The sequence below is a fragment of the Anoplopoma fimbria genome, chromosome 8, assembly GCF_027596085.1.
Source record: "Anoplopoma fimbria isolate UVic2021 breed Golden Eagle Sablefish chromosome 8, Afim_UVic_2022, whole genome shotgun sequence".
Lineage (NCBI taxonomy): Eukaryota > Metazoa > Chordata > Actinopteri > Perciformes > Anoplopomatidae > Anoplopoma > Anoplopoma fimbria.
Window position 1 is genome coordinate 27,332,062 of NC_072456.1, and position 22,039 is coordinate 27,354,100.

Consider the following 22,039-nt stretch of genomic DNA (forward strand, 5'->3'; position numbering starts at 1 on the left):
CGTCTTTTGGTCCTGAAAGCCAGCCAGGCTCTCCCCCCCCCCCCCACTCTACCTCCATCTCTCCCCCCATGTTAAAGGCCTGACATGCACAGGCTATTTTTAATAAAAAAGAGCCAGATAGCCTTGGATGCAGCCGAAGCGACTCGGCGCCGAGAGTGAAGTGAGACAGAAACAGCGATTTGCAATTTAGAGCTATGTCACCACTCATCATTCCGTTCTGAGCCGGCAAACAGCAAAACCGTCCTCACGCTTTCATCCTCCATCCCCGCCTTACATCTCACACACACACACACACACACACACACACTAGTGCACACTCACACTCTAAAGACTTCAAACATCGGGTGAATGACGTGTTCTGCAGGCAACATGGGTTTTTTTGGGGAGATAGAGAATAAATGTAAGCCGTATGCTAAATGCACAATAGCTGAGGAAGACAGGAGTGTTTTTTTGAAGAGGACACTTTTGTATTTTGTTTTTCCATTTAAGACGCCGGCAAACAGATGCTGAACACGAGGGGTTACAAACGGTGCAGTTAACTGTAAGCCGAATGAAAAATTCAAGGGTGGATTTCTTTGACGTGAACAGAGAAGAATTTACTTAATTACTTTAGAAAGTAGGTCAGAATCTCTTGAGTGGAAGAAGAACATTGGTTTAATTTCCATGTGTCCTCTCTCTTTTTCACATGAAGCATTCAATTTAAATATATCACCAAATGTTATGGTTGGTGTTATATCAAAGGCTCCGTGCTTCACTGTGGGCCCTCTCTGGGCTTATTTGCATCTAAATGAATCAAAGCTCACGTTCCAGTCTACGTTTATTTAGCACGGAGGATTTAGGTTCATCAGCGTGCATACTTTATGTTCCTTAGCTGTGATATTGATCATTTGCATAAACGTAGCGGGCCGTGAACTCTCTCCGGCTTTGGTAGGATGCTAAAGCTTCATTTAAAACAGTTTGCAGAGCACATCCCTGTGTGGTCACACTCTGTGGCCACTTTATTAGCTTCAGAATTTAATCAGATAGAAGCGCACACAAAGCTCCTGGTTTATATTGCTGTGTAACGTTTGGAGCACCAGGCTCTTCTTCAGACTATTTTAATTGTGTTTTGCACATATATCAGAAATTAAAAATGTTATTATTGGGTGTACAGTTTCTTTATAGGACGTAGCCATCGTGACGTCACTCAGTTGTTTGCGGACTGCCGTTTTGAAACCTCTAGTTTGGTGATTTGGCCGTAGCAATCTTGTTTTTTTTTGCAACCACGTCATGACGCATGAGTTTATGCAACGTGCAAATGTGAGAGAAAAATACCGACATCAGTAAAATAATGTAATAACGTCGTAGGCATTCAATTAGAATGGATCGGACAGTTTACCTTCTGCTAAGCCCCGCCTACGGCACTGACTGCACTGCCTGAAGAAATATAATCAACACCTACAGTATACCTTCAGTAGCTAGCGTAGCATAGAAGTGCTAGCGTTAGTTAACAATGTTTAACCACGATTACCTCCAAATCCACTAAACCCGCCTGAACATGAAGAACATCTGAAACCATTGATGAGTCTGAGGAGCAGAGACGGATAGTTGTTGGACCCTGGGTCAGAGCTGGACGATATCTACGCTGTGATTGGCCAGTCTGAGTTTGAGAGGCGGGGCTTAACCAAGGGTCCGCTCTCAACTGGAACCTCTTCTCGATTTCTAACTCTATGATTGTGTCAAAAATAACAGTTGATTGGATGCATTACGCTCCACAGGTGTAATTAATGAAGTGGCCCTTGAGTGACTCATGCAGTGTTGCATTGTGGGATAATGGTCGCTTCCATTCATGCATAAAGGTGAACAACAGACGTGATAAAGATCTCCATTGATTACAGGGAGCAGTGATGGAACGAGGACAGAAAAACTGAGATTACAATGTTTACAGCCGCTGACACTTTTTCAGTAGATCAAGTTTAAAAAGATCAACGGCCGCAATCTGACTCAAATACCGAGGAAACCCACATCATTAAACTTTTGGGAAATGAGGACAAGTCATTGATTGAATTATTTATGAGGCTAATTAATCTCATAAGTGGGGAACCTGTCTACGAGGCGCAGGGACGCCATCTTTAGAGACGACATCCATCACCGGATGTCCAGGCAACCGGTGTGTGACAAGGAGCCGTAAAGAACCCGAGCTCCTCCTCAGCGACGGGACCCTCGGGCTCCAAATTAATTGAATTTTTTTAAGACCGCTCTGAACTCTCTGAGAATGCCTGAGTGATCAATAATAAGAGCATTCACACAGCAGAGCAGCGCTAGCAGCGACGGGAATGATATGAATGAACAGCATCTGGTATAAAGTGAGTTATCCTGTCTGGGTCGTTCCTCATTGGACCGTCATGTTCAGAGTTTGTCTGCTGCTATTTTTTAACAGCAGCAACAGTAGAAACGATCTAAGAGGTTTAAAATATTTAATGTGTTAAGATGTTCGACTGTCTTTTGCACTTCAAACACTTGTTTGCCATTTAAACCCCTCTCATTATGTTTCTCTCAGGTGAAGCTGCCAGCATGCGTGCAGAGCGGGAACATGAACGGCGAAACGAAGAAGAAACCTGAACGCAAGAAGATGGATCGTCATGAAACAACCCTCCATGTGATCAGCCGTCCGTCAGCGACTCTTTGAGACGGTTAAACTTTAGAAATGGCTGCACGTCTTCTTCTTCTTCTTCTTCTTTTATTCTGTGAAGGGGAAAGACACGGCGTATCAGTGGCTGTCGGCCTCTCCGATAAAGATCGGGGTTTGGAATGGATATCGAGCAAAAGTCAACAAGTCATACCTCATCCAGAGCCCGTTGACAACTTTATTGAAGAACAATTCCACTTTCAGAGCGGAGCGGGTGATGAAATCGCTCTGCCAAATGCGGCAATCGGACTAAATGACAGAAGACCTAATGATTTTGACTTTAAGGACTCTTTAGCGACGCAAACTGTGAAGCTTAAACATCTGGAACCAGCTGCCAAACCTCTAGCAGCCAAACAATATAATAGCCTTAAACTCACCCTGGACCACGAGAGAAGAAGCTGTTCCACTAACGGAGAGGACGAAGGTGTAATTAAAGCTCACAGTCCGGGTGTGGAGACAGGTGGAGGTGGCGTTCCACCTGAGAGGGTCTCTGCGTCCGAAGACGTCGGGTCAGAGCCTCGAACCCGCCGCCGGAGGAGCTGGCTCTGGAACCAGTTCTTTGTGATCGAGGAGTACCGAGGTCCAGAGCCCGTGCTCATCGGACGGGTAAGCGTTCCAATCATCACGTTGATAACCTGTGTGGAATATCTGTGCATCAGAAATCTTGCATGCACATGAAACATATTTTGTAGAGAGAGAAGAACATTTAATTCAAGCGAACTAAACATTTTTTAATTTACTCACGCAGTCGTGCACCATTACCCACATAAGTGATGTTTCACCCGGGCTCCGTTCGTCCTTGGACTCCCGCTCACAGCGTGTCTCCTCTTTCTACATCATTTCCCTGCAACGCTCCGTCGATGTGTTATGAGACCTAAATGATGACGGCGCCCGCTCACTCACATGAAATGCTCGCCGAGCACATCAGCCAATAAAAAGTTGGTCTGGCTTCCAGGTTTGCTTCCTCCAAATGATGGAAAGACGAAAGCGCCATTAAACGCCTCTATTGATACCAACAAAACAGCTTTTTACTCCACTCTTTAAACTTTGAAACAACCTTTTTACGGCACTTAAAAGCAGACATGTTCCTCATGGTGATGAGTCCTATAGCCAGTAACCAATCAGTGAAGAGTAAAGCCAGACCAACGCATCGATGAAAAGTACCTCCCGGATAGGATAGGATAAAGTTATGTTTTTGTGAATTGCACATTATTCAGAGGATTCAATATAATGTTACCTGATAATATAATCACCTCCTTCACTGTCTTTTAAAATGACCTCTTTAGATTAGTGTAGGGTAAACATAACCATTGGGTTCTGTCACTGCCAGATGGTTGTGAAATTATGATCACCTCATATTTTCTTTTAAAATCACCGGTATTAATCTTCTTTGCAAGGATTTAACAATACATGACTCACTATGAAAGGATGGGCACATTATCAATGGGCTCCACAAACAGTCCAGTGGTGTCAGCTGGTTTAACAGCTCGCAGTCAAAGACGCTGCTTGTGTTTCTTCTTGACGCACTCAAGTATTTTTGCTTGAAAAAGCTGTGTTTTTCTTCAGATATTAATCAGATATTTGTCAGATAAAATACATGTTCATCTGTGTTTATTATCTACGCAATCCATTACGTTACTAAGAGCAACCGCAGCTGAGGGTCACCAGTTAAAGATGAGTTTTTACCCGCCGTAGTGAAGGCGGAGCCAGAAAACAAGTCTTCAAAATCTACATTTGAGTAAATGTTTTGCAGCTAAATCAAATAGTTTACAGGATATTCAACCTTTGTTTCTTTATAATACATTTAATATTTTACATCTTTCTTTACAGGGCTTGTTTAAAGGTAATAAAGTAGTCCATGAATATGAGATATGATGCTCGCTAAAACAACTCTTATGTCTCACTTATCGAACACATATTTTTGACGACGTCTGCTTGCATCACTGAAATTGAATGATCATTTCTCTACAATGTGTCTCAAAACCTCCCATCAGGTTACAACTACACATCTGCGTGTAATTGCAGCATCAGTGCGGCTGTTACTTCCTCTTTTCGTGTCACACACTCGACGTTTTTTTTACATGTTACCACACCAACAACCTAAAGTGTCAGAGATGATTTAATCCACGGCACACCTGAACCGTTCCCACATCCCTAGAGGTTTGACTCGTGGCGTTTTCACAGTCACTAATGCAGCCGCTGGCAGCCGCCGTAGGATTATATCAGCTGTAACGCTAACAGGGAGCGCTGCCAGCCGCTTCGCAGCGAGCAGGATGCTTTATAGTGACAGTCTAGATTGGATTCGTACCAGTGCAGTATATACCTCATAAATGTTTAATCTCCCTCTCTGGTTGTTATTGATACAGTCGGGGGGTGGGGGGGGTGTTAGAGCAATCAGTAGTCACACGAGGCTGCTCGCTCCTCTGCACGCAGTCCGGATGTTGATATTCATGTAATAAAAGGCTGCAAAAGGGGGTCGTTTGTTTGCTAGAAAATGTGTTAAAGGTGACGCATCACCAGCTCAATTCACAGGTGTTTTAACCCCCTCAGGGCGAGAAAAGTGAAGAATTTAGTTTGCCAAAGAAAGCTGATATATATAAACCCCAGAAGGTGGATGGACTGAGAGAGGAGGAGGAGGAGGGAAAAGTGACAAAGCAATTAGAAGAGACAATTTCTTCTTCTTTTCTTTTTTTTACTCTAGTGTTGTTTTGTAGCGGGGCGGATACATTTCCTCCCCGCCGCGAGAGTGTTTTTCCATGCTGACTGAAGCACAGCAGGACTGAGCAGCAATTAGAGGAGGGCTGGATAGAAGAGAGAGAGAGAGAGAGAGAGAGAGAGAGAGAGAGAGAGAGAGAGAGAGAGAGAGAGAGAGAGAGAGACGTCTCTGTCGTTGGTGAAGTGTGGGATCAGAATCGAAGCTGGCTCTGCAGGAGAAAAGGAGGGAGAAGGATGTGAGTGGTAGGGAAGAATAAAAAAAATAAAAGCGTGAGTCCCTTATCGAGCAATTTGAGTTTCTATAATCCCCAACTTTATCCTCCAAGACATTCACACACAGAGAAAGTACTCTAATCTTATATATATGTCCTCCTGGTCTCTGCCTGCAGTGTGTGTGTGTGTGAAGTGTTAACATGCATTATGCAGGAATATGTAACATGCATTATGCAGGAATATGTAGATACCAATTCAATTTACTCCATGAAACCCTCAGATCCTCCACTGCTGGGTTTTCTAATTCCTAAAATAAAACTTCCAAAAACAAAATTGGAGCTTCTTTCATTTCAAAACATCTATTTCTCTAAGCCTTTCTTCTTTAACAACATCTGTCTTTAAAATTATATTTTAGTGCATTTACAAACTTTTATGTGTTATCATTTTTGTTTATTTATATTTCATTTTAAATGTAAAATGTTCTACAGATTTTGAATTCATAGTTTAAGTGTTTAACTACACTTTAAATGTTAAGCATTATGCATGCTTTCTGTAAAAGGACGTTTTTTTTGTTTTTATTTATTTTTAAATGCACAGCACTTTGAGCTACATAGTCTGTATGAAATATGCTCTATAAATTATTATTAAAAGATTATTATTATTATTATTATTATAAAATTATTCTGTTGCAAATCATTTTTTTTAATTAATTTTATCCCTAAAAGGAAGATTTTCTGTTTTTATTCATTTTTAAATGTGCAGCACTTACATAGTAATGCACATAGAAATGCGCCAAATAAAAATACAAATTATTATTTTTATTATTTTTATTGTTATTCAATTCCTCTTGTGCAAAGACACATTTCATGCCTTGCAAAATAAAACAATACACATTTTAAATTGCTCAGTGAATTTGTGAATTTTTGCAGCTGAATGTTAAAAAGGGGGGATGCTTTGGCGTTGGTGAGGATCTGAGGTCCACAGCAGAGGTTGTGAGTAACCCTGGTGGATTATATGATGTGCCTTAAGGGCAAGAGAGATGTGAAGGTTCCTGGTCAGAAAGCTCAGTGTGGTGAAGGCTGAGTAATCTCCTCAGCTTTCTATTTCTGTGTGTTTGGCCTTTTACCTATCTAGCTCACACTAATATCCTCTCTGCCATTTAATACAGAGCGAGTATTCTGCACCGGAGAGCAAAAGGGATGAGCAGGAGGAGCAGGAGGAGGAATGTGAGCAGATGGGCTTTCTGTGTAAAGTGAACTTGATATAAAAAAAGAAAAGGAGACACAAGGAGAAAAGAGGAAGCTTAAAAGGTACAAGGAAGTCATGGCAGATGGATTCACAAGAAGGGGAAGAGAAGGCACAGATGGATGGAGGAGTGAACGTACATGTAGGACATCACGGTCCACATCGATGTGGTTTTCATTTTGCTGCCGACTAACTCCCCCGATGGCACGTCTGGTCCACTGAGTTAATTAGCGGCGAGCATCAGCACTCATCCCCCGTCCCCATGTGGATCTAACAAACACCTGGTGCCGTTCATGTCGGGTTCACAGAGCACGTCTTCACAAATCACCCATTTACACACAGTGTTAACGAGCGATACCGCCGTCTTGAGAGCGACGTCGCCCCCCTCAGGGCGTAGCTGTAATTCACTCTGTTTATCTTAATCTTGTTGTTGTTGTTTTGTTGTTTTGTGTCCCAGCTGCACACGGACATGGACCGAGGAGACGGACACACTAAGTACACGCTGGAGGGGGAGGGGGTGGGCTCCGTGTTTGTCATCGACGGCAACACGGGCAACATTCACGTCACCAAGTCTCTGGACCGCGAGGAGAAGGACCAGTACCGCCTCGTTGCCACGGCGACGGACCGCCAGACGGGCCGGGCCCTGGAGCCCTCGTCGGAGTTCGTCATCCGGGTGCAGGACATCAACGACAACCCGCCCATCTTCCTGGACGAACCCTACGTCGCCGTGGTGCCGGAGATGGCCAACATAGGTACGGCGTTCAACTCTCACCATCTGTGAAATGAAGAGCATTGCATTGTGGGATTGATCGCAGAAAGTAGTGTACATGCCACTACATGTTTGAAGATGTCAAAGTGGATAACGTTACAAATTTAGGGTCTTTACAAATTGGAGGACTCGTGAACGCAAAATGCGTATTTAATATTTTTATTATTTTGAAAGGTGAGACAGGAAGGAACAGATCTGCTCTGACTTCGTGACCTAGACGTCTTTTATTCGTGGTGCAAAAAATAATCGACTTTGTTCCCCAAAAAATACATCTTGCTTTGTATTCCTGCTGACTCATTTCCTGGTTTTCGAACTCATTCCTGCAGGTCTATACTGGCACCAAAGCATTGAATACATTTTGACCTGATGATGGCGCTAAATGAAAAGTCAGTCACTAAAGTAGTAAAGGGTTCATCCTGAGGGGGACATGAATGTGTGCACCGTATTTCACCGTAGTCCTTCCAATAGTTGTCAATACATTTCACTCAAAACCGTCATGGTGGCGCTAGAGGAAAAGGATTCATCCTCTGGGCAAAATGTCATGATGAAAATTAACATCACAACTTCCAAATTGCTTTTATTCACCATCAATACAAAGTCCCCCTTAATTGTATCCCATATGAAGAAATAAAAGCTTCACATCTTTGCTTGTACAGTGACTGATTGTCACCTCAGGTGCCGATTATTCATCTGCTAATCGTTGCTGTTTGTACTTCTGCAGCAGAGTATTTGACTTCCGCACATTCTTTGAGCTTTTCTTCCTGAACGGAGTACGAACACACTGCATCCGGCTCTAATCGTTAAACATGAAAACCAGGATATTTAATCATATTTGATCTAAAAGATGAACGTTTCATCCTGCAGAGAAGTGGATTATCCTTTTAATCCTACAGATAAGATTCAGCTTTTCCTGTGGAATCGCTTCCCTTTGAGCTTATGAATCCGCCACCCAGCATGTCGACCTTTCACCTTTTGTCGCCTCTCGTCTCTCTCACAGGAACGTCCATAATCCAAGTCACGGCCAGAGACGCCGATGACCCGACATATGGAAACAGCGCCCGGCTGGTGTACGCCATCACTCAGGGCCAGGACTACTTCTCTGTTGATCCTCAAACAGGTCTGGATGATTTACACAGTAAACCCCAGAGGCTGCCAGTTAAATACAGCACGTCTCTGCCACCATATGTGCAACATTTACATGATCTGCGCCTCATGTTTTGTTTTTTTTCCACTGCCCTAATTCTGAACACGCATGATTCGCTTTGACGGTGATCTGCAGAGACGTCGAGATGTCGCTGTGCAAAAAAGAAATCATTTTTTGTGGTTGTGATTCCTGCTCTGCTGTCCACCAGGTGTCCTGAGGACGGCGGTGCCCGACATGGACAGAGAGACGCGGGACGAGTATCTGGTGGTGCTCCAGGCCAAAGACATGGGGGGGCATCTGGGCGGACTGTCGGGGACGACCACCGTCACCGTGAGGCTGAGCGACGTCAACGACAACCCGCCTCACTTCAGGAGGAGTAAGTTCTTCTGTGATCAGACCGCCACTTAAAGGAACAGTGTGAAATGTTTAAGGGGGATTCATTGGCAGAAATGGAATTTAATATTAATAACTACGTTTAAATCAGTGTATTATCACATGAAACTAAGAATCATAGTGTTTTCGTTAGCTTTTAAAAAGGCATTTATATCCATGTAGGGAACAGAGACCGCCATTTGCACCGCCATGTTACTACGGCAGACCAGAAAGGACAAACTTAACACTAACTCCAGAGAGAGACTTTTTGTGTTTTTACATTACCTAAACGTAGGGATGCGTTCCATAACTCGGTATTAAACAGACAACGATGCTAAATAATTAGAGATCGTAGAACTTATAAGCCCCGAATTTACTGGTGCTTTTAATTTGTACTTTTGAATGTTTTTATGTCATTTATTATCACGCTGCAGAATCTGCTCTGGCTGAGCTCCTCCTAATACAAACACAAACACAGACAATGACACAAACAAACACACACAAAGCGCGAGCAGACATGCCGCTGTGGTGAAGTGAAGGACACTCGAGTTGACGGCAACTACGCTCGTTACTGTACGTGCAATAAAATATTTGCAAACAAAAAGTGAACATGTAAACAAAAGTGAAACCTAAATCGATCGGCCCACACAGCTATGTTTACACAAGAACAGCACCAACGATCGGCCAAATAAGCTCTTTTGTTTTTTAGAAACTTCTCTGCTGCCTGAGACAAAGAAGCTGCGAGGAAATAGGACAAGAGGACAGAGGGAGTAGGACATAGGACAGGAGACATGTGTGTGTTCTTCATTCTTATAAATTCAATCAGAAATGTTGTTAATTTATTGACATTTACATTTGTTTCCAGTGAGATATTAATGACTTCATATCATGAATTTGTTTTATTGTTAACCTTAATGTTGCTGCTCTATAAACAATATTTAGATATATTTAATATAAAACGTCTAATCCTGTTCTGAATTTATTTGTTTTAAAAATTCTATATAGGTTTATAAAAGCAATTATTTTGTCATGTAGAAGAACAGAGTGTTGATATGAGTAGCTCCTAGTTGTACTGAAATCCTAAAGATTACTATTTGTACCTGAAGGCCACGCTTAGAAAGCGAGGGTTGATTTTAGGGGTATTTAGTTGGTTGTAATCTACAGCTTCACCACTAGATGGCACTAAATCTCCCACACCGTTCCTTGTCTGTCTCTCAATCTCAATGATGAAACGTCTCGTCATCATTGAGACAGCAGTCTGATATTTCCCTGCCTCCTCTGGGTCCTCGTTGTCTCGACTGACTCGAGATAAACTGAGCTGCTTGTCAGTCCACTATTTCCTCTTTTATTCCACGCACTCATATTCATCATTGTTTTCCACCATTAGTCGGAATAACATGGCCTCTTCCAACGACGACTCGGCATTAACATTCATACTAACACTCCCCGTTTGGTCCCGGAGGTTCAAAAATGGACTGCGCCTTGACGGAGAAGAGTGAAAGATCATGTCGGCCTTTTCTTATCCAAGCTTTTCCCCGTTCCATGCTATTAATATTTCATCCTAAAGTTCAGTGCTTTCTGCTTCAATAGACAGTAAAATCACTGCAGAATGCGTCCGACGCTTTCAGACGTATGCTGCTTTTTCTCTCTAAACCACCTCTACTTCTTCTTCCTGACAGTCTCCTCTCACCGCCGTTCATCTTCATGTTTAAAGCCCCCCCCTCCCCTTTTTTTTTGCTCGCATTGATAAATTGCTCCACAAACACAGAAGCAATTTAATATTTCCAAATGCCAATGTTATTTATCCGCCGATATCTGACTTTATCCTCCCTCCCCTCACCAGCTTCTCTTCCAGGTCATTATTTTCTGTTTGACAATAATGCCACAATTTAAGCAAACGGCTCATTTAGTATGCGCTTTGAATGCAAAAGGGGTTGTGACATTTTTAAATGCTCCTCATAATATGGAGGATTTGAATGATTAACAATCAGCAGGGCGGCTCTGATTAAAAAGGAAAGCGTTTCTCTGAATTCTGAGCAGACTGTAATCCAATCTGAGCTGTAACGTAAGAACAGATCCACTCAGCTAATTGTTTAATTCTCAGTTTAAAGGGAAAGACGTGTAGTTGGATGATGTTCTTCTCCATAGTACCTTTCTGCACGAAATTTCATGGCAACTCAATCCAATATTTTGAGATATTTTAGTCTGGACAAGTTGCTGCCATTGACAAATTCACAATGTATTATTCTGCCTATTAATAGTAATAATAATAGTAGTAATATACATAATTTGCATAGAATCTTTAATGCACGGCATGTAGCATAAAGTGCTTTACAATATGGGAGATTAGACATATAATAAGATAAAATAAGATAATCCTTTATTAGTAACACAGGCGGGAAAATTTGCAATTTGCATGATCTTAATAATATGGAAAATAGGATGGAAAATAAAATACAGCTGATAAAATAATATTTTTGTAAAACACTTAAAATGCAGAACATAAACTGGAGATAAATCACACTGAGTAATAATAATAATAATAATAACACAATGATAATAAAAATAATGATAATAATATATATATTTTTTTAAATAATAATAATATTAAAATAAGTACGCAAATTAGTAGCATGCACATACAATAACAAAGATTGCAGCAGCACAATTGACTATTTCAGCTCAAATGAAGACAAAACATATACAGATTGTGGCCATAATAACTATTAAAGAAAAGCTTTGAATTTGCAAATAGGTTAAAATAATAATTAGCACACAATTTATTTGTAGAGAGTGGAACTAAGACTCAAAACATGCCATTTATCTGTACACTGATGAAACTAACGGGCGCTGGGGTAAATGTTCCTCCTCTCCTTTTCTGGCCAGAGAGAGAATTTCTGTGCAAAGATGCTTTTCAAAGTTCAGCCAAAGCAATTATGACTTCAGCCGTCTGAGTTTGTCATTTCAACCGGATTTATCTTCAGAATGTACATTCCCACAAGACGTTCTCAAGAGGGAATTCCACACTAAATATAGAGGAACTCTGGTGGATCTGATATGAGCTCCAGCTGAACCTCAGAATACGTTTCTCAGACTGTGAATTCAGTCCTCTCACATTAGAACTGCATTAGTGAGGATCTCCTTATAAGTCGGTACGTGCAGGTGGATTAATTACCTGGATATGAAATATGTGTGAGTGGAACCCGTAATAGCCTCATGTATTATGTCATTTATGTCATTTATTTTTTCTCGGTGACATGACGTTGATTGTTGTGGTGTCTGTGCAGGTGCGTGGTCGTTCTCTGTGTCGGAGCTAGCAGCTCCAGGTGTGGAGGTGGGCCGTCTCTCCGCCGCCGATCCTGATCTAGGAGAAAACGCCCAGCTGGAGTTCTCCATCCTGGACACGGAGGAGGCCGACATATTCAACATCACGGGGAGAGACCAAGAGGCGGTCATTGTGCTGAACAAGGTGGGTGTAGAGTTCTCACGTTAGCATAAAGCTATACACGTGGGTGGTTTCCACTTTAAGCAACTACAGGTAACTTTCATTTTGTGTGGATTTTGGCGACCCCTGTGGACAAAAGTGGTAGTGTTTGAATAAGCAAAAAGATCGTGATCTGGCTCATATGTGTTTCTGTTTTAAGAGCAACTGAAATAACTTATTTTTAACACCTTTTTTAAAGAGATTTTAACGTTTTGTTCTACAATATAAAATAGTCAGTGAACACCCCTCTGGTGAAGACGTGAAGTCATGTGACTAAATGTCCTCATGGGCCTAGCATCACGAACTTTGCAACATATGTTCTCATAGCAACCTGTAACATACCCTAAAACGTTTGTTTGACTCAGAGAATCCAAAGTTTAATTGGTAGAATCCCATTAGCGTTTAGTGGAGTGGACTAAAGCGATGCTAACTTCCTGTTGGACGACAACAATACATCCTCCCTTCAGCGCTCTACAGAGGCATCTGTATTCCTCTGAGACTGTTTCACAACCAGTTAAAAGTTCCTCGTAGCTGCTTTTCCTGAATGGCTCCATAATGAGAAAAATACGTGACATTTCAGGAGTTTTTAAAAAACAATTTTCTTTGGTCTGGTATTGCAAAATTAATTTTATTTGTCCATTTAAAACCTTCTGCACTGCTTTGAGCTCTGAAGCTGGCAGGTTCAGAATTCCCAAGACTCCACACTCGAGCAATTAACGAGTAACAATGAAGTGATGAGCAGCATTTTCCCCTTCTGAGCTTTGAGCATTCAAAGAACTGTTGCTCAGTGAAATCCTGAATCGAGAGTCTGCAGAGGGTGAGGTAAGAGGAGGTGGATGATGAAAAGGAATAACTCCCAAACCTAATAATGCATGTGAGTTTTATTGGCGAGATAAAAGAGCGAAAAATGATGAATGAAAAGGAATCTATGAAGTGCGGAACTTATGCATGTAAATCATACATAAGATAAAATAAGATAATCCTTTTATTATCCCACAGCGGGGAAATGATTACAGCAGCAGAGAGGATAGTGCAAACAAGAGTATAAGTATTATAGATCAGTAAATAAGTCATAACACAGTAAAGAATAACAAATAAGTAAAAAAAAATCAACTTTAAAATATAACTAAAATATTAATAAACAGACAGAATAATTGTAAAGGTATCAAAGGACAATAACTAAAATACAGAGGAGGTATATAAACAGACAGGGTGTAAGGAAGAGGATTGGGTGTAAGGACAGAGGATGAGGAGGGTCTGGAGGATGAGGGTCTAAGGACAGAGGATGTGACAGAGGAGGGTGAGGAGGACAGAGGATGTGAGGGTGTAAGGACAGAGGATGACATGTATGTGTAAGGACAGGACAGGATGGGGTGTCAAGGACAGAGGATGTGAGGGTCTAAGGACAGAGGATGTGAGGGTCTAAGGACAGAGGATGTGAGGGTCTAAGGACAGAGGATGGGGTCTAAGGACAGAGGATGTGAGGGTCTAAGGACAGAGGATGTGAGGGTCTAAGGACAGAGGATGAGAGGGTCTAAGGACAGAGGATGTGAGGACATGTCTAACAGAGGGAGGATGAGGGTCTAAGGACAGAGGACTCTAAGGACAGAGGATGTGAGGGTCTAAGGACAGAGGATGTGAGAGGATGTGAGGTCTAAGGACAGGGATGTAAGGACAGAGGATGTGAGGGTCTAAGGACAGAGGAGGTGAGGGTCTAAGGACAGAGGAGGTGAGAGGAGGACAGAGGACGTGAGGGTCTAGCTATACGTATTATGAATAAGGATAGTTACTACGATCACACAAATCCTTTGTTTGTAAAATCTCATGTTATGAAATGTAATGTTTGGTATATTATAAAACAATGTTCAGAGCTGTAAAGAATAAATTCTTCTCCCAACAGCTGCTGGATTACGAGACCCGCAGCTCGTACACGTTCTCCGTGGAGGTGGCCAACCCCCTGGTGGACCCGCGGTACCTGAGGAAAGGCCCCTTTAAGGACCAGACCACGGTCCGGGTCATGGTGCTCAACGCCGACGAGCCGCCGCGGTTCTCCCAGAGCCGCTTCCATCTGGACGTGTCCGAGAACTGCCCCCCCGTCTGCTCCGTGGGCCGGGTGGACGCCGTGGACCCCGACACGGGACAGAGCAGCAACATCAGGTACACCCTCTGTCCTAGACCCTCACCTCCTCTGTCCTAGACCCTCACATCCTCTGTCCTTAGACCCTCACCTCCTCTGTCCTAGACCCTCACCTCCTCTGTCCTAGACCCTCACATCCTCTGTCCTCTGTCCTAGACCCTCACCCTGTCCTTAGACCACATCCTCTGTCCTTAGACCCTCACCTCCTCTGTCCTTAGACCCTCACCCCTCCTCTGTCCTTAGACCCTCACATCCTCTGTCCTTAGACCCTCACATCCTCTGTCCTTAGACTCTGTCCTAGACCCTCACATCCTCTGTCCTTAGACCCTCACCTCCTCTGTCCTTACACCCTCACATCCTCTGTCCTAGACCCTCACATCCTCTGTCCTTACACCCTCTGTCCTTACCTCCTCCTGTCCTTACACCCTCCCTCTGTCCTTAGACCCCTCCTCCTCACATCCTCTGTCCTTACACCCTCACCTCCTCTGTCCTTACACCCTGTCCTTACCCTCACATCCTCTGTCCTTAGACCCTCACATCCTCTGTCCTTACACCCTCACATCCTCTGTCCTTAGACCCTCACATCCTCTGTCCTTAGACCCTCACATCCTCTGTCCTTAGACCCTCACATCCTCTGTCCTTACACCCTCACATCCTCTGTCCTTAGACCCTCACATCCTCTGTCCTTAGACCCTCACATCCTCTGTCCTTACACCCTCACATCCTCTGTCCTTAGACCCTCACATCCTCTGTCCTTACACCCTCACCTCCTCTGTTGAAGTAGAGTTCTCCTCCGTTATCTGTTCTGCCTCCTTATTCTTTGCCGGTTTCTGTATCTCAGGTACTCCATCGATCCCCAGTCGGACCCTGAGGCTCTGTTCCGCATCGCCTCCGACACGGGCGTCATCAGCACCGTGATGGAGTTGGATCGCGAGCAGGAGCAGTGGCACAACATCACTGTCATCGCCACGCAGCGGGGTAACGCCAGCCGCTCTGCCCTCGGGGCCACGAACGCTCCATACTTCACCCAAAAGCACACAGTGATACAAAAGAAATAACACAGAGATGATTTTCAAACATTAGTATCATATTTTTCTCTTTTCAGACAATCCAAATCTCGTGTCGAGGGTTGTGGTTGCCATAGAGACGCTAGACCAGAATGACAATGCGCCGGAGTTGGACCGGCAGTACGCGACGTCTGTGTGTGACTCCAGTGCCCCCGGCCAGGTCCTGGTTTCTGATATTAGTCCTGTTTTAATCCGTTCTGTCTCCAGCTCCTCTTTTTTTTTTGACTTGATTTAATTTTGCCCATCTGTTGTTAAAACATTGCATCATTAGAAAATGAAGCAGCCGAGGCAAACTCACATCCTCTGTCTTTACTCAGCTTCTGCGTTTTCAAAGAGAGTAGATTTTTACTTCTATATATTATGATGGATATTAAAAATATACTGTAAAGACTTTAAAAAAAAAGAAATGTAGGTAGAGATGCACTGATTGATCGGTCCCTGGTCAGAACTGGAGTTGTCAACTGATCAGTCTCATATATCGGATTTTATTTATTTATTTAATTATTTTATATGTCAAATTTATTTATTTACTGCATGATGGTTTTACGTCCCGGTCACTGTCACACAGTGTCAATTCTTCATGTGTTAAAGCTGCATTCTCTCTGCTGTCCATCAGGGGGCGACTCCTCTGGTTGTATAGAAGTCTATGAGAAAATGACTCTACTTCTCTCTTGATTTATTCCCTCAGTAAACATTGTAAACATGAGTTTATGGTCTCAATCTCTAGTTTCAAGTCTTCTTCAATACAGCATGATGTTCATTTAGTAAATGATGCTCCATTTAGAGTCAAACAGACCATAAAGCAGGGGATGCTTTAGGGCGGGGCTACACACTGATTGACAGGTCGACACCAGAGACGTATACGGCGTCTCTACGTCACTCCTCCTCAGTCCATATATGGTCACTTCCTGTTCACTGGTTGCAAAAAACAAGAAGGCGACAGCCGAAATGTGGAACTCAAGGCATCTAAACACCGTGAGCATCAATTCTTTACTAAAGAGACTTCTCTCTTCTCAGGAAGCCATGTGTCGGCAACAAAACCACTTAGTGATGTTTAGAGGGTTAAAACACAGAGAAATATAATGCAGTATCCTATTCTTTCTTCTTTTCTGTCCTCTTTGAGTCAGATTTATCTTTAACATTAAAACGGAACTTCCTGGTCTGTGTTACGCAGGTGGTCCAGGTTCTGCGAGCCATCGACAGGGACCAGGGAGGACTGGACACCCCGATCCACTTCAGCATCCCCCCCGAGTCCAGCTCCGCCCTCAACCTCAGCATCAGGGAAACCGGAGGTGGCACCGATTGGCTATGTCTCTTCAGAATCCAGAAACATGGGTTACATGATACCAAACTATGTGCGGGTTTGTTGTGCAGCGACCGTGTTTGATTCCCGTCTCTCTCTCTCTCTCTCTCTTTTCCCTCCCGCCGACGTCATCAGGTGTGACAGCCAGCCTGGTGCTCCAGTCGGCCCTGGAGCCCCTCCCCGGCTTCTCCTCGTCCTCGCTCGCCCTCTACGTGCCGGTGGTGCTGCGTGACGGCGCCTCGGGTCTGACCAACACGGCCACGGTCACCGTCACCATTTGTCCCTGTCTGCGGGGGGGCATGCAGACCGAGGACAAGGGGAGGCAGCGGGACAAGAGGTGGGAGAGGCACGCCGTTTGTCTCCCCGCGTCCTCCACCTCGCCCTCCCTCATATTCAGTCTGGTCACGCTGCTCGCCATGCTGGCCTGTGTCACCACGCTGCTCGGTAGGTCCGGTCAGACAGCCAGGAATAAAACGTCCGCTGCGACTCTGAGCCGTCGTGTCAGGTCGGCTCTGCAGCGTTTGACGAGCGTTCGGTGGTCATGTGTCTCTCTTTTTGCCCTTTAGTGGTGTGTGCACTCTCGCTGTCATTGCGCCATCAGAAGCGAGACTCCCACTCAGCCTTCGAGGAGGATGATGTCAGGGAGAACATCATATCCTACGACGACGAGGGGGGGGAGGCGGACACGGCGGCGTTTGACATCACGGCGCTGCAGAGCATGCACCGCATACAGCACATGCACAACAACAGGAACATGTGAGCTGCAGACCAAAAATAAATAAAAAAGATACATCATCGCCGTGGTGTGTGTGCGTGACTCTGACATTTGTCTCTTGGCACAGATGGTACACCCAGCAGAATCCTCCGAGGCCCAGGACGTACAGCTGGAGCCGGAACCCGAGGCCGGGCCTGGACCCCCAGCAGAGGCCCGGCTCAGCCCCGCTGTACGGACGCCTCTGCTACGGCATCCACACGCTGCCCGTTCTCAGGGATTATTACCCCGTCGGGCCGCTGGAGGCCGGCGTGCAGCTCACACAGCTGACCCGAGGGCTCGCCGGAGGTCACGCAGGAGGTCACGCAGGAGGTCACGCAGGAGGTTACGCCGGCAGTTCCCTTGTCATCCAGAACCAGAGCACCTTTGAGCCTCCGCGGCGCTCGCCACAGTCCAGTTACATGACAGAGCACGTGCTGGCGGACAGAAAAGAAGGCGGTGAAGCTGCTGAAACACACGAGATTAAGGATCCGACAAAGGTCAGATAATAGCGTGAGGTGGACTATGGAAGCAAAGAAACGCCAAAAAGGATTTGAGTCGTGTTATCAAGTGAATAATAATGTTTCCAAATAACATATTCAGGACTAGATATGCAGCAGTGTGATTCATCATGAAGTGGTCACCCACCAGCTGTCATCACGTTCTGATTCAGATGTTGCTACATGGAAGAAGTGACATCACTTCATTTTTTTTTTCCCGCCCACCTCCAACCAGTGAGAGGAGCTCAAACAAAATGACCCAAACAGAAATCATGTGAAAGAACCAGAACTAAGAAAGACAATTATCTTAATTTATGTGGCTTTAATTACGCTGTTTTCAAATTTGAGACAGTAATTTCAGGTGATGTGATCAAAGAAATATATTTTATTCTTGGTTTGTTGGTTTCTTTTCACAAATTCACTTGAAGTGTCCGATAATCAGGTCAAAAAATCTGCTCGCTCAAAATGAATTGTTAATCATTCAGACGCCAAAATCAACTCAAATTTGTTCAGATTCTATTATCTTATTTTTTTATATTATCTTAATTACAACTACCTTTTAAATCATTCTAGGTTTCAGCTCCAGCCTGTCGGGTCATTTCCATTACTGCTGCCTCTTCTTTTTATTTATTCTTTGTGACCTAAAATTTCAAAGTAAAATACATTAAAAAGAAAAATCAAGATGATTATAAAAAATCAGGTTTACCAAAAAAAAATAATTCAGAATGAAACTAATCAGACCCCAGTCCAATCAGGTTCTGTCGCTTACATGATAATAATAAAAAAAACTATTTCCAGACTTGAAATGATCTCATTCAAACCAAATCAATTCAGTGGTATTTAAATGTCAACATGAAGTATCCAGTTATTAAATTTCACAATAATACATTTTATCAGTTTCCTAAAACATTTGGCTCATTATGGCGTTCTTCTGCTTCCATACATTCATCCCTGCATGTGCGTGTGAACCGTCTAATCTCGCCCTTCTTCTTCTTCTTCTTCTTCTTCTTCTTCTTCTTCTTCTTCTTCTCTCTTTCAGATAATCCCAACAGAAGCGACAGAGTCGACACCAGCCGCCAACGCCGGCGATCTGACCAGCTGTGACCCGAACGAGTCTTCATGCCGGAGTCACACCAGCTCCTCGTCAAACCAGCAGGAGGGTCGTCCGGGGTCGTCGCAGACTCAGACCAGCACGGGCGCCACCAGCTGCACGCTGGACGACATCGACACCGACTCCTCCATCCCCTCCGTGTCAGAGAGGAACTTCTCTGAAATGGGCTGTGTGAACCCTCAGCTTTACCTGAAAGGAGACACGTACAGCGTTGTGGGCTCGCTGAACCCGAACAGCAGAGAGGCGTGTATGAACGGGTCCAGTGGCGGCGTTGGGTCGTACCCGACGGGAACGCAGCTACTGAGCATGTGCGGCCTCCAGAGAAAGGACATGACCCCTCTGCCCTTACTGGGGGGGATGTTTGGCGACAGCAGAGGCTGGGCGGCGTGCGGGGCGGAGCCTGCAAGGGCAGAAGTCGCCGCCACCACCAACCCACAGCCCCTCCGCATGGAAGACCTCCTGAACATCCGTCTGGACCAGGTGACCTTTGACCTCTCGCAGCCGCCCTATGACTCGCTGCAGACTTACGAGTTTGAGGGCCGCGACTCCAGGGCCGAGTCGCTGAGTTCACTGGAGAGCGACGGGGAGAAGGACGACGGGAGGTCGGGGTCGGCGGCGGGGGGGGGATGGAGGAGCTGAACCAGAAGTTCAAGAGGCTGGTGGAGATCATCAGAGAGAGGGAGAAGGAGAAGGAGAAGGAGAAGGAGGGAGAGGACAAACTCCACGAGACTCATAAACAAAAGGAGGAGAAGGAGAGCGAACAGCAGAGATGGGATTTCTAGAAGTTAGGATTTTAAAAACTCGCCCAGATCTTCCTGTCTCCCCCTTTTCTCCCTTTTCCCAGCAGGCTGACAGTCGTTGAAATCAGTGCACAGCGTATAGTTTTCACCTCCACCATGTTTATAAAATGCATATGGAAATCTGTCACTTTTCACACTGCTCTTGTATTAATAATAATAATGCACTAGGGCTTTCAAAGCTATGAAAAATTTACTTTTTTTTTTAAATATTGATTCTGAAGCCCTGAAAGCTGCATTGTTAGAAAGAAAGAAAGAAAAAGAACCTCATCAAATATTGACCAGAATTGTGATATTTAATATTGATAGGTTAAACAGGGGGCACCATCACTCCTTTGAATACGAGAGTGTTTTTTTTAACGCTACAGTAACTGTATATTTATATTCTGTAGCTCTGAGTCCGAGTGGTCGCCGTTAACGGTAGAGAAGACCTGCTCACTATGCAATCTGCACACACACACACACACACACACACACACACACACACACACACACACACACACACACACACACACACACACAGTTAGAAATGATTAGGTTGTCACTGTCAAAGACGTGTGTACTGTTTGTGAAAGTACAGTAAAAACAATATGTCCATGTGTAGATTAATGTCAGCTTCTGCTTCCGTGGTTTATCGCTCACGAGTGGACGATTGTTTTTGGGTGGGGGTTGGGGGTGGGGGGTATTTATACCGGAATCCACACAGGAAATCAAGCATCTGATTTTTTGATTATTAAACTGTTGCTGACAGACAAACAACGTTCCACATAATTTCACCCACGCTAGATTAATTATAATTCACTATTGCGTTTGCAGATTTAGAATATCTCCAAAGGCGTATTCATCTCCCACCTTTTAAATAGACTAAAGCCATTATTCAGTGCGGCACAAACAGCTATTGTTCCTGTGATGAAGCAGCAAAAAACAACTTTGACATTGTGTAATATTATTCTGTCATTTGACTCATTTCCATAGCTATTTCAAAACTCATTTATTATTCAGGATGGGTTATTAGAATAATGACATTATTCTCCATAATATGATAACAATGTGTTTATTTTCTGTAATTATTCCCACATCCTATCATCCTCCAGAGGGGGGTTTGTCCCTTCATCTAACAAGATTGCTTTCAAACTAAATTTGACAGAAAATCTTTGGAGTCCTGACAAGAAAAATGAGGTGTAAAAAAAGAAAAAGCTGAGGTCCTCAGGCAAGAGAGCAAAACGCAGAGGAAGAGGAGTGAGATATTACACCCAGTGCCAATGAGAGCGAGTCATCACCACGCTGCGTTGTGTCAGAGCACAGTGGGTTTCTTCTGGCGGAATGCTAACTGCTGCAGAAATGTCACCCAAGAGAAGGGAGACGTGTCCTCACCCAAGAGAAGGGAGACGTGTCCTCACCCAAGAGAAGGGAGACGTGTCCTCACCCAAGAGAAGGGAGACGTGTCCTCACCCAAGAGATCAGGGACAGATTTCATTTAACGATGGACTAAATATAGACTCTCTGTATCACCACTTCAAAAACCAAATAGTTAGATAAAAATAAAATAACAGGGAATTAAAAAACACGTTTGAAATTCAAATGTGCAAAAGAGGTGATGCCATTCAGACTCACTTTAAAGAGAGACGTGAAGAGGACCGACGGTACGATGCTGCCACCTAAAGACAGACATGTGAACTGCATCCAAGAGGATGATGGGAAAATCACAACACAGCAGCTGGAAATGTTGGTGATTGTATAATAATAATAATATGATATAATAT

The 22,039-nt window shown here is 44.0% G+C and overlaps 1 protein-coding gene across 1 annotated transcript; it reads left to right on the top strand.

Annotated features, from left to right (window-relative positions):
* The first annotated feature begins 2,384 nt into the window (after positions 1 to 2,384).
* Positions 2,385 to 20,118, top strand: LOC129094059 (cadherin-24-like). The gene is made up of 15 exons (XM_054602073.1): positions 2,385 to 2,393; positions 2,540 to 2,638; positions 2,873 to 3,274; positions 7,299 to 7,593; positions 8,608 to 8,727; positions 8,963 to 9,130; positions 12,414 to 12,595; positions 14,511 to 14,767; positions 15,589 to 15,751; positions 15,831 to 15,974; positions 16,989 to 17,106; positions 17,253 to 17,561; positions 17,684 to 17,873; positions 17,960 to 18,368; positions 19,408 to 20,118. The coding sequence occupies exons 1-15, from the start codon at positions 2,385 to 2,387 to the stop codon at positions 20,116 to 20,118; spliced, it is 3,576 nt and encodes a 1,191-aa protein (XP_054458048.1).
* Positions 20,119 to 22,039: the final 1,921 nt, after the last annotated feature.

Excerpts from the sequence above, each read along its gene's own strand:
- LOC129094059 (XM_054602073.1), top strand. Across the intron at positions 8,728-8,962 it reads CTCTGTTGATCCTCAAACAG|GTGTCCTGAGGACGGCGGTG; the intron begins GTCTGGATGATT and ends GCTGTCCACCAG. Across the intron at positions 15,752-15,830 it reads CCAGCCGCTCTGCCCTCGGG|TATCATATTTTTCTCTTTTC; the intron begins GCCACGAACGCT and ends TTCAAACATTAG.